Genomic DNA, 12,458 nt, shown 5'->3' with positions numbered 1-12,458 from the left:
AGAGAGGGGTTGCGCTTGCTTCCAAATGGTCTGTCAATTCACGCTTGGCTTCTCACCTCCCTCCCAGACCAGACAAACAAGGGTGTGGGGCAGGGGCGGGCTCATGGTATCCAGGCAAGTGCACAGGAGCCTCTCTGCTGGTGGGCTGCTGAGCATGCCCACTCACCCGCCTCTTCTTTCTGCTAATGGAGATTTGGAAATAGCAAATCCCACAGGTGTTCCTCGTTTTCACCTCTCTCCCAGCATCTTCTCTCTCCACCCTCCCTCTCCCTGTGCTGCTCTGTCTGTGGTGAAACAGCAGGCAGAAGCCAGAGCGGCTCTGCCGTTGTGAAGGTTGTGACTGAATCTCTGTGTCAGGTGTATTTTGACATGGACAAGAGGCTGCTCACAGCTGCTGGGCGGCAAGACACTGATGGAACTGGAGACTTGTTTCCTCTTCCTATTGCTTGTGTGGCCTGGGAGGAAGCCAAGGAGGGGTGCGTGGCCAGTTGCCAAGTGGTTGGTGAGGGATTTGGCCCAGGTTGTGGACTGGGGAGGACTCAGTAGTCAGTATCATGGTTTTAAAAACCCATGGACACTTCTGGGGGCTGATTACTTGGAAACTGAGCCTTTGCAAATGTGATTAAGAGGAGGTGACCTTGGACCTAGCATCCCTACATCCATTGGATGGTGTCTTTATAAGGGGAGAAAGAGGTAGATTTGAACACAGACACACAGAGAAGAAAGCCATGTGACAGCTGAGACCAAAACCAGAGTGATGTAGCTACAAGCCAAGGAATGTCAAGCCTTGTTGGCAGCTTACGGGAGTGAGGAAGCAGCAAGAAAGGCTGCTTCGCTAGAAACTTTAGGAGAAGTGTGCCCTTGACTACACTTTGATTTTGAAATTTTATCCCCCGGAACTGGAAGGGAATAGATGTTCATCATGTTAAGTTACTCAGCTAGTGGTACGTTGTGAAGGTAGCCCTAGGAAACTAAGAGGGAAAACTTTGGTAAGAACTGAAACTGAGTTGCATGAAAGGCATATGGTGTATAAAGGAACAGGAGTGTAAAAAGCAAATGGATACACAGACTCAGATACACTTTAGATTGCTCCACTCAAGCTCTCAAAATGTAGGTATAAGACGAGGTGCACACAAAGGTGTTATACTTCAGCCAAGACTAAAGGAGCTCCTTCAGAATGCCAAGGCTGGGCCCTGGGGACACGCAGAAGGTCCGAAGGTCCTCACCTTTGTAACAGACAAGCTGCAGAGCCAAGTGCAGTATGACAGCGTGTTCAGTGGTCCTCTGGGTGTGGGTACAGATTACCACTGGAATTTTTTCTTCTAGGAACGAGAGGGGCAGAGTGGATCTCAAAAACATGCGGGGAAAGGATGGAAGAAAAACGCGTACGAGGTTGTATGGGTCTGGGGTGGCTATGGCATCACCGAGTCTCCCCTTCCTCCCACTGTATGCACTTAGCAAATGCTTTCAGACAATCCCGAAGAGGCCTCTCTGCTTCTCCATGTTGCCTTGATAAATCTTTAGGAGGCTTCAGGCTGTCTTTTGAGGAGTGTAAGGCAATCAGAGACCGAATGGGCTACATGCTCCTCACTTCCTCCCTTCCCTGTGTTTGCCGAACATCCTACAGTGGGAACTTGGGTGAGAGGCACGACACCCAACGCAGCACAAGGCAGCTTCCTGCCTACTGGGAGCTAACGGTGGAACTGATTAGAAAAGACAATTTTTGAAGCAAAAACTTTGGGGCTTCCCGGCAGTTCTTGGACTTCATTCCTGTTCCTCCTGAAATGTATAGGCCCTGTAAAGAAGAACACCCAGGAATTGTTACTGTTTGCATGCTGAGCAAACACTTTTCATTTACATTTTTTCATTTTTTTCTTGTTCACACAAAGGTTAAAATTTACAAGGGGGTGCAGCTGGGGTCATACCTAAGCCTCAAAGGTCATTTTTGTGTTTTTTATTACAGCGCTGGTAGGTTCTGCTCTTCCACAATTCCTTTAACTCAGCTTCTCATCCCAAACAGAATGCCACTATTACTGACCAAAAGGAGGCAGATGGAGACTTTGGAGAGTTTAGTCAATTTGTTATTAAATGTATTATTCCCCTGCCAAAGCTAACAAACAGCTTTTGGCAAAGACCACGCACTGCATCTACACCAAAACTTCCATTTAACATGAACCTAATTAACCAAGAAGCTCAAGCAGACGATTATTTGTTAGACAACATACCTCTGAAGAGGGGACAAACTTAGGAAAATATAACCTTGCATTACTGATCAATTTTTACAAACCGTTGAGGGTGTAGATACCATTTTATTTCTGTCTCCTGCAGCTTCCAAATCTGCGTAGTCATAATTGATGAACAAAATCATCACCCGGAGGCACCTTGGGGAAAGGTCTCATTCTGTTTGGTAGGCAGTGCTTCATGAGGCAGGCAGGAAACTGGAATGCTGTATTTTTAGAACAGAAAAATGTCAACAAGAACTGGAGGTAAAGTAAGCATTTTCTGGTTAAGCATCAATTAAATAAAAATTCAATTTACCAGAAGACACCTTCTCTCAAATATCCCAATAATGGCATTTTGCTAAGGCTCTGGGTGGGTATCCAGTGACAGCTGACTATTACACTGGACCTCACAGTGCCCTCAAATACTGCTTTTGAGGGATTAGTAGTGGGGGGGATGATTATAACAAGACCCTCTGCCAGCCCCAGAAATTTCCTGAATAAATACTAAAGAACTAAGTATCTGAAGGGCATAGTAACCTGAATCTTGGAATACGAAATAAGGATATATCCTGAAGAAAGAATTTTTTTACTTGTGGATTTATTTATAGGAAAGAACAAAAGCATCCATTCCTGGCAGTTGGGACTGCTTTTGAAAGTGTTGGGCAGTTGGGCTTTCCATTATTCAATCCTCAAAGGAAGATGCACTTCCTGGGAGCTGTGGGCAGTGAAGGGTGGAGGCTGGGAGCCAGGGAGGCCTCCCGTGTGCAGGCTGAGACTGGACAGAGCAGGAAAACTGCAGGTGCTCCTGTCTCTTCCTGTCACTTGGGGCCCAGGATGGCTGTCTCCCTTGTTTTCCCATCAGTGCCAGTTGGAGAGAGGAAGCCTGTGGTATGGAGTCCCAGGATGTCAGTCACCACTTCACTCCCCAGAGCTACCCAGAAGCTCTCGCCTGGTGTTTTTTCTCACCCCTCTGTGACTGCGGTAGCCGTGACTCCACTGGCCCAGGATTCCAGTTGTGCCTTTCTGCAAACTTGCAGCCTTATTGGTCACAACTTTCCCAGAGTTTCCCGCCACAGAGAATCAGTGTTTGCCCTTCAGCGCCAGATCTGGATGGTCCCTTTTTCAAGTCTAAATCTTCACATCTAGCACATTGTATCAGTTAGCATTCGCTAGAGACATAAAATTAATAGCAGAGGAGGAAATATCTGCCTCTTCATCTCTCTTTCTCTCTGTCTTTCTTTCTCCCTCCTTCTCTCTCTCTCTCCCCTTCTCTCTCTCTCCCCCTTACAGAATTTGAATTCTTTACAGATCTCCTCAAATCTGTCCAACTTGGTCATTTCTAAAGAACTCTTTCTTGTACCTGAAAGTCATGGAACTCATTCTGAAGTGATGACCCTCTTCTTAGGACAAACCTAGAAAATTTCAAAGGAACCCAGGACAACAATGCCCAAAATAACTGAAACCCAGTCTGTGTAGTTAGTACCTGCAGCACATAGATTGTAGCCCCTATTATACCTGTCAATAGAAATGAATTGTTAATTCCACAAACACTTGCAGTCTTTCAATAAATATTTGCTCAATAAACTGTTGAATGCAGTAGTGTACGCTCCATCTTCAGCCCCGCAGGATACTCCAGCAGAGAGCAAGACATAGTTTTCAGGCACTCACCATGTGGTGGAGATGGTAGAGGGTGGGGCAGGTAAGTAGGCAGGCATGAAAAGAAGTAAATTGGGAGAACACATGCTAAATTTCAAGCACGGCTCAGAACTCAACACTCTTTGTGGTTTCTGTCAGTTAATCTGTGCCACAAGCTTACAAAATCAGCTCACTCAACCCCACTTTATGGAAGAGGAAGCCCAGACAGACAGAGGCAATGGAACTCACTCCAGATCACACAACTAGCGAGTGGTAAGGTCTGAATATAACCCAGTTTTGAAACTTCTGCTTCCCTTGGGTGGCAGTGAGTGCACAGTGGATGGTTTGGGGAGGTACTGTACATGTAAGATTAAGTTATTGTTAGGAAGAGAGGAGGGAGAAAAAGAGGAGGAGGGAAAGGAGAGGGAGAGAACCAGCAGCGAAGCTATGTTTTCCAACTGTAGCAACTTGGAAATTAGCAGTACCTTTCGCACACTCTGACCTACAAGAAGAGGAGCTGAGGAGGGTGCGGAGGAAATGATGACTGCAGTTTGGGACATGTCGGGTGTGTGATGCTTATCACTCACACAAGGATGCTGGTCCCAGCATGCACATGAGGATTCTGAGCCCAGTACCAAAAACAGCTGTTACTTGTGAAAGAGACCCAGGCTAGTGATACACTGTCAGCTGTCACCACAATAACGCTTTGCTTCTTCTAATTGATTGAAGCTTTAGTAAGAGATCAGAGAAGTATTTACAAATGCTTTGTTATTTCTTTCTTTCTTTCTTTCTTTCTTTCTTTCTTTCTTTCTTTCTTTCTTTCTTCATTCATTTAGATACTGAGGACTGAACCCAAGGCCTTCACCCTGAAATACACCTTTAGCCCTTGTTGATATTATTTATTTTTTATTCTGAGACAGGGCCTTGCTAAGCCGTTAGGTTGCCAAGGCTGTTCTAAAACTTGCAGTCCTCTTGCCTCAGCCTCCCAGAGTTCTGAGATTATAGACATGTGCCACCATGCCCACCAGTTCTATTTCTTTGCTTGACATTTTGTAAAAATTTGAATATATGGTCATGACTTATGTCACTCCACTATATCTGTGGATAGCTAGGTATATACAGAGATAGATAGATATAGATGATGGATAGATACACAGATACATAGATGGATTAAACGAGGCAAAGGAGTTTCAGTGATAAAAAAGATGTATTTCCCAACCCCAGGGCACTTCTCTCAGATTGAGGAGGAGAGTGAAGTGGTGAATTTATGCTCTGTCTTCTTTTCCCTAATTACTCATCCATCATGTTGTATTTTATTTAGATCTCAGAGATTGTGTCACCATGACAGGTCTACAAGTTCACCTCAATGTCAGAATGACCTCAATCTTTCTGTCCAAAGACACAGACACCCGAGAGACTGATCAGAGGCTGGCGGAGGGAAGGAGACGTGAACTCAGATAATCCCAACATCTTCTGGGTGAAGGCTGAGGGCTGGGGTCCTGGTGTGCAGGCTGCTGGGGCTCTTGGACTACCTCTCCATGGCCGGGCTTCACCTGCCTGTGTCAAGCCTTCTTTCCTATGCAGCCTAAGCCTTGCTGAGAGCTGTGATCTGATTAGTTTGCATTTGATTTCTTCGCTGCCTAATGAACTGCCTCTGTAGTTCTAGCTGTGATGTCATTAGCATCTCATTGCCTTGGGCACCAACTCAGGAGAGAGAGTCTTAAGCAGCCCCAGAATCCTACAGGAATTGTACCAATTTACTTCATAACAACTAATTCACCTTCCTGACCCGTCAATTCCCACCAGCACAGCAGACCTTGCGTGAGAATGCGTTGGTCACTTTTATCATCCTCCTGTGTCCCTGATTGAAGTGGGTCAATATATACATACCTAAGGCCATAGGCAAGTACACAATGAGAGTTTGAGCTTTAAGGATGTCAAGAGGCTCATACCATGGTGTTCTATTGGGGAAATTCATCCACTGTGTGCTGTAGGATACAGATTTAGCCCGAAGCAAATGGCATTTATTTATAGCAAACTGTATTTGCAACATGCTTTGCAGTTTTAGGATTGTTAACTACATTCCAGGTTGGATTTTTTGCTACTGGTAGAAAGTGAATTGCCACAGCTGGACTCCAGAGCCTCCCCAGGAGCAATGGGATGAATTCTACAAGCGGGGTGGGAAGACGCCACACCTGGCTATTCTTTATCAGAGAACATCTTTGCCAATTATACTCTTTTGAGCCCTTAATTTCATCTTGGGTCTTATGTCCAGAGATTGTATGTTTATTGAAAGAGAATGCTCCTTTTTAAGAGATGGCATAATCTCTCAAATTCCTAGAGCATTTCATCCCACGTTTTAAAAGGTAGAGCAGAACTCTACCCAGGGACTGTGACAGCAGGGGCAGTGGGAGGGGAGAGCCTTCGGAGCAGAAGGAAATAAGGTGGCCTTTCCTTGCTGTAACTCCCCACCCAGGGACCTCTCCACCACCACCCACTCCAACGTGGGCCAGGGCCCTAAAAGCAAGTGCCCAGCACCAGAATCCCTTGACCCCTCTGTCGCTTGCCAAGAATGTGACTGTTACAGGTGCTCTCTTCGGGCTAAAGGAGATCCATCTGGGCTTCAGCACTGGACTCCATCATTTTAAGGAGTATCTCCCAAGTGTGTCTTTAACTGCACACAGAAAATGCATTTCCTCTGGAAAATGTTTCTCACACACATCTTCATTCCTTGCCGGAACCTGGATAGATGGCTTTGGGAGCTCCCACTGTTCGCAGGCTGACACAAGTCCAGCTCCTCTCTTGACAGCTGCATCCAGAGGGCCCTTGGCCTTGGCTTCTAGCAGGGTCCTTGTATGTGGACCTGAATATTTTCAGGAGATGGGAAATACGGTTCTGAATTAAAAGCAGAGTTCGGTGGCCTCCCATCATCTTTTCCTGTCCTGCTCCCCACCTCGGACCCCTCCCCAGTCTTGCCAAGTACCCACAGCTGACGGATGCTTGGTTTTAATTGGTGTAGCCAGAAGGCAGCAGCAAGGGGAGCGACCGGTCCTCACGTTTAAAGCAGTCGCAAGCCTCAGTGACTGGAGCTGAGGGTCTCAGCGCCCGCCCGCAAGCCAGCCTTGGGCACGCTCGCAGCGCCGCCTAGCGGCACAAATTACTATCAGAACCCGTCTGGGACGTGGGAGCGTCCTGGGCGTTCTATTGAAGATGAGAGAAAAGGAATTTGGTGGCGTATTATTTTCCCCATGAAGGGACTTTTACTCTATGCTAAAGGATATTGAGGGAGAATTTCTATTTCCCCTTGTGAGTTTTATTTTTCCATAATCATCCTGTCATTATCGTCTGCCTCTCACTGGGTTTTTCTCTTTAGAATAAGTAATATGTAATTGTTTTACTTCTTAAATTTTATTATCCGATTGAAAAAGTTCGTACATCCACAAAAATTGTTAAAATAACCGTGTGTTACTTTTACCCCCCAGGAGTTTATTTTCCGTGATGCCAAAGAGCTCGCTAAATGTAGTTGTCCGAGTCATCGTAGGTTCGATACCACCATCTAGTGGTCGTTTCGTGAAATGCTTTTCACCGCCTCTGCTGAACAGATTGTTGCCAGAGGACCGTGGGTTGATAGTAAAATGCCTGACTGTAACAAGGTCCCTATGAACTGGCCAACAGACCCTTCCGCTCCTTTAGCAGGGCTCTGTGGTAAAATTTCAAAAATTGTATTTTTAAAAGAAATATTGGATCTTTACCCATTTGTTAAATAAAAAAAAAATACTCTTTCACTTTCCCAGGGAAAGAGGCTAATTTGTCCAGCAATTCAACCCCGGGTCCAATGACCTGACTCTGCCCCAGGTGATTCCTGCCTGTCCATTTGGGGACTCAAGAAGCCAGGAGGCCTGGCCATGAGCTGGCTTGGGCAGGAGAGTCCCCAGCTCAAACGTGGTCTCTTCACTAGCACTCCCAGCCCCAGGGTTGTTGGGTGCACACCCCTCAGTGTTGGTGAGGATGCCCCCTGGGTAAGCGACATGTGGCTAGTTGTGCCCTGCATTTTCTTCTAAAGCCACCGTTCTGGATTTTGTATCTTCCTTTACACACTTATAATCCAGAAAAGACTTGCACTCAACTCTGGCTCCATTAGTGAACACAATGAAAATATTAAGTGAATTATCTTCCATAGTTAGGGTCACTGAGTACGTCTATCTTTTGCCTTTGCATGTAAGAAGAGGCCGGTGTCAGGGAGCTGCTGGGTAAAAATGGCTCATTGTGGTAATGGTGACGCGGACTCGGAAGCAGCGTGCTTCCTGCCTCCTGGTGCTCCCAGATGCGCTCCTTCCCACAGCAAACAAGAGCAGGATGGCGGGAGTCCCCGGGCCCTGCGGGAGAGAACTCTTATGAAGTTGTTGAGTCACATCTCACAATCACCTTCTGGGACCCCTTTGCACATCATCCCAGCTGGTTCACCCAGAGATCTGGCCCATCAAGTACTGTGTTCTTGATGAGGCCTAGGAAACCAGAACAAATGTTTGGTATATGCCTAGTATTTCTCAAAATGCCACTCTGAATTCACGTGTTGTTTGGAATTGCTCCTCTGCCAACAGAGTTCTAAGGCTCTTAAGGAAGTTAGCGTTTTTGGTCATCAGACAACTTTAGAGTTAAAGAGCTAATTGGAGAACCACAATGACCGGAAGAGAACTAGCAAGCAGTGTGTTCTTCTGTGTATGTGGCTGGGGGATCTTATCCTCCAGTAGGCATTTTCCATGTGTATGACCTAAAATAGATTACCAATTCATTTAACTACCTTTTATTCATCAAACAAGAGTGCAAGTCTTTTTGAAAAAGTAAAAATTTCCACCTATCTCCAATAAATGGATTATGAAGCTAATGAACTGTGTTCTTACTTTATGTCGTAAGGAATTTGGAATCAGAAAAAAGTGAGTTCAAATTCAATTTCCCACAATATACTAGCTGTGTAACCCTGAGGGTATTGATCTCATTTTCCTCATCTATAAAATGGGTACAATGGTAGAACTCCATATATGTAAGAGTTAAAGGAAATCTGCAATCCATCTCACTTTTCACCGGGTCCTTAAATCTTACCTGTAGCTATGATTGACACAATTATGGTGAGGGTGGGTATGTATTAGCCACTGTGATGTGTGCTTTATAAGCACTGTCTATTCGCTTATTTCACAATGGTAAAGGTAGGTATAATCAATATCTCCTAATTTATATATAAAGAATTGATCAGACCCCAGAACTCAGAGCCATGAGCTCATGACAGTCCTTGGTGTCTTGGTTTTCTCACGAGTGCCTTTTATCTTGTATCTGGCAGGCAACTCCCCATCGGATGAATCGGAGGAGCGGGAAAGAGACCCCAAGGTGCTGACATTCCCAGAATACATTGCAAGCCTGTCAGACTCTGGCACCAAGCGCATGGCAGCTGGAGTCCGCATGGAGTGCCAGAGCAAGGGACGATGTCCCTCATCCTGCCCTTTGTGTCATGTGACATCCAGCCCTGACACTCCTGCTGAGCCAGTCCTTCTGGAGGTGACCAGAGCAGCCCCCATCTATGAACTGGTGACTAACAATCAGACCCAGAGGGTAAGAGACCTGGGACTCTTGGTTCTGAGAGGCATCAGTCACACAGAGGACTTTCCAAGTGGCCTGAGGAAGTGACAGGGTACAGCTGAGCTCCATGCTAGAATATGGATAGTGATATGTTGTGTTTGGGTAACCCAGGGCCTTAATTTGCTTAGATTTGCATGTTTGCATATTAAGTCCAAATCAATGCATCCATAACACCCACAGTAATATAATTTAGGAGCCATAACTGAGCACTTGTGAAGTCTGAGCAAAAAAGGCCAGAAGGAAGTTGATAAATAGGAGGACAGGTTTGTGATCACCAAAGTCATTGTTTGGAGAGCTCTGCATCACCTGTTGGCATAGGAGGTGGGCCGGCTCCCTGATGATCCCCATGCCTGCAATATAAGAAGAAGGAGCGTTGTCAGGCACAGATCCCAGAGGCAGGGCAGCCCCAGCCTTCAGGGGTCAGTTTTCTGCCCATCACTCTGACTCTCAGAACTAAACGCCACAACCACACAGATCCTTTTGCCTTTTATTGTGCTGCTAGGTCATGACATTTCCCAACCATTCTTATTTTGCTTGTGCCTCTGCCTCTCCCTTTCTAAAGATGTTGAAAACAAAATTAATGGACCCAAAAGGATAAGCTGGGGAAAAGGGGCAGAGACAGTGACCTGGCCTTCCGGCCTCCTCTAGGACATTCAGACATCAGAGTGAGTCAACATGGTCAACAACAACCACAAGACAGCTCCTCCTGCAGGGCTTCTGAGAGTGTAGGCAAAGCTGCATGGAGACAAGAAAAAGCAGGAGTTGCAGACATTCACTGCTTACCTGAGAGGTGTGCCCATCCAGGTGGGGTGATAATTGCTTTCCTTTTTTTCTTTGAAGGACACCTGGTGTGTCACAGTTGGTTTCATAGGTGTTGTTCAGACCAACAGGAGGAATCTGGGGTGTGTGTGTTTCTGTCACCTACCCACTTCTACCATAGAGATTTCACTGAGTGAAAATAAGGTTTTTCACAGGAATGAAAAGACAAATTGTTCCTGTGGCCTACACATTCTTCATGAATCTGAGAGAGGCAGCTGTGAGGGGGAGAGGGACAGAAGAGACCACTGCTGGGGAGCTTGAAAGGAAGCAAGGTGGAGGGGCTTGGTTATCTGGGGCCTTTAATCTCCCTCCAGCCCTCCCCTTGCCCACCCCACTTTGTCTTCTTCAAGGCTGCTGCAGCTGATAACCGAGATGTCCCATGTTGCCCATGACCGGGGACAATGTGTCTGAGAGCCACCAGAACAGTCCTATGAAAGAGGGCATGTAAGCTGCAGAATAGACGAGTACTTGATGGGAACAGAGGGCTGTGTCTTTACTTTCTTCAGGGGTACCTCGAACAAAGTGAAGACAGTGTACACAGTTTATCATCAGCCACACGTTTGCTGGATCCTTTACATGCCTAATATCAACTCATCCCTTTCTCTCTGTACCAACCTTCAGAGAGGGATGGAGAGGTGATTCTGAACACTTTAGCATCTAAGCACATAGACAAAAGGGTCCTAGTTGGAGCTCAATCTCCATCACATGCTTTTTTCCCCAAGAGTTATTCTGTTTCTACCACCTTCTGTTCCTCAGGTCTTTGTTCTGATTTGGCCCTTTCTCTTTAAGAATGGAGTGGAGTTCAGCAGTGAAGGAGAGGTGGGTGCATGCTCAGTCATGGCACTAGTAACTCAAAGCAATCTGTGGCAAGTTGTGAGCTCCTATGGTGGTTGTTCTCTCTTAGGCCTGCTTTGCTCCCACCTTGCAGCTTTCCTTATATGACCCATGTTCTTGGCATTTCCAAACTTCTGAGGTCTCCACCTTTCACTTCACACTTACAGCTTCACACATTGCCCTCTCGGGATCACACTGTCTGGCCTCCTTGGCCTTCTGATATCAAGGTGGAAGCCTTCTTAACTCCATAACTCTTGCATCCTGCAAGCACCTAAAACCAGCACCATGTGGATTGTGCCAAAGTCTGCTGCCAGTTGGAGCAGTAGCCAGGCTTCCCACTCTTTTGGCTATAGGGGTCGAGCACCTGGATCGCTGAGCACTCTGAATCCAATTCTGAGGAACATATTCTCTAGGCTGCCACCATTCTGGAACATGGTGCTCTGGGGCTTTCTTCTCCAAGCAAAGTCTTTCACTTTTGCAGTTTTGAGGCTGCAAAGTGTGGAGTCTGCAAAGGTTGCCTCTTGGGATACTGTCAGGCTATTTTTGCATTCCCCAATAGCAAGATCTCCTCTGTTCTATCTTTGCAGTCCACAGCTTTACTGGAACTTCCCTTCTGGCCAAACTCACATCTTAAATCATTCTGCTGTGCTCCCTGCTCTTGATTCTCAATGTAAATCAGGCTAAAAGCCCCCAACAGTAGCCATGCCACTGCTTTAACATTCAGCTACCTTAAAATATTTTCTGCCAGATTAATTAGTCTGCCAGCCTAAATCTCAGTCTCAGACAAAGTCTCTGGACAGGAGCAAAATGCAGACAAACTTTTTGCCAAGCCATAGCACACATAGTTTGAATTTCAATGACCAATGCAGTCCTCTTCCCATCGAAAACCTCCTGAGTCTAGTTCTTCCCAGCAAGATTTCTATCAGCCTCTGGTCTTCTAAGCTCTGACCAGACTCTCCCATTGAGAACAACCTAAGATGTTCAAGCTTGACTTTATCAACAGGCATCTCTGAACCTTTCCCATATCTTCCCACAAGCCATTCCGAAAGGCTCCTGAACCACATGGTCAGGTGCAATCACACCAATGACCCCACTCCTGGTACCAAGTTATGTCTTAGTTACTTTTCTCATTACTGAGACAAAATACCTGACACCCAGTGTTAAAGAAGGAAAGTTTTATTTAGCTCACAATTTGTAGAGGTTTCAGCTCATAATCAGCTGGCTCCAAGGTAGGGTGGTGGGGCACAGGGTCCACAGTTCGTGGCATAAAAGCAACAAGAGCAAAGGGGGAGGTGCAAGCCTTTTCTCCTCCCTTAT

At 46.1% G+C, this 12,458-nt stretch overlaps 1 protein-coding gene across 4 annotated transcripts in view; it reads left to right on the top strand.

Annotated features, from left to right (window-relative positions):
* Astn1 (astrotactin 1) overlaps positions 1 to 12,458 on the top strand; it is a 296,448-nt gene that overhangs the window by 254,574 nt on the left and 29,416 nt on the right. For all 4 annotated transcript variants that reach the window (XM_013520987.1, XM_005374905.2, XM_005374906.2 and 1 more), the window contains exon 17: positions 9,193 to 9,461. In XM_013520987.1, coding sequence (XP_013376441.1) covers positions 9,193 to 9,461 — 269 coding nt within the window. The remainder of the gene's footprint in view (positions 1 to 9,192; positions 9,462 to 12,458) is intronic.

Source organism: Chinchilla lanigera, unplaced genomic scaffold (assembly GCF_000276665.1).
Source record: "Chinchilla lanigera isolate Chin_1 unplaced genomic scaffold, ChiLan1.0 scaffold00005, whole genome shotgun sequence".
Taxonomy (NCBI): Eukaryota; Metazoa; Chordata; class Mammalia; order Rodentia; family Chinchillidae; genus Chinchilla; species Chinchilla lanigera.
This window is presented reverse-complemented; position numbering and strand designations above follow the sequence as displayed.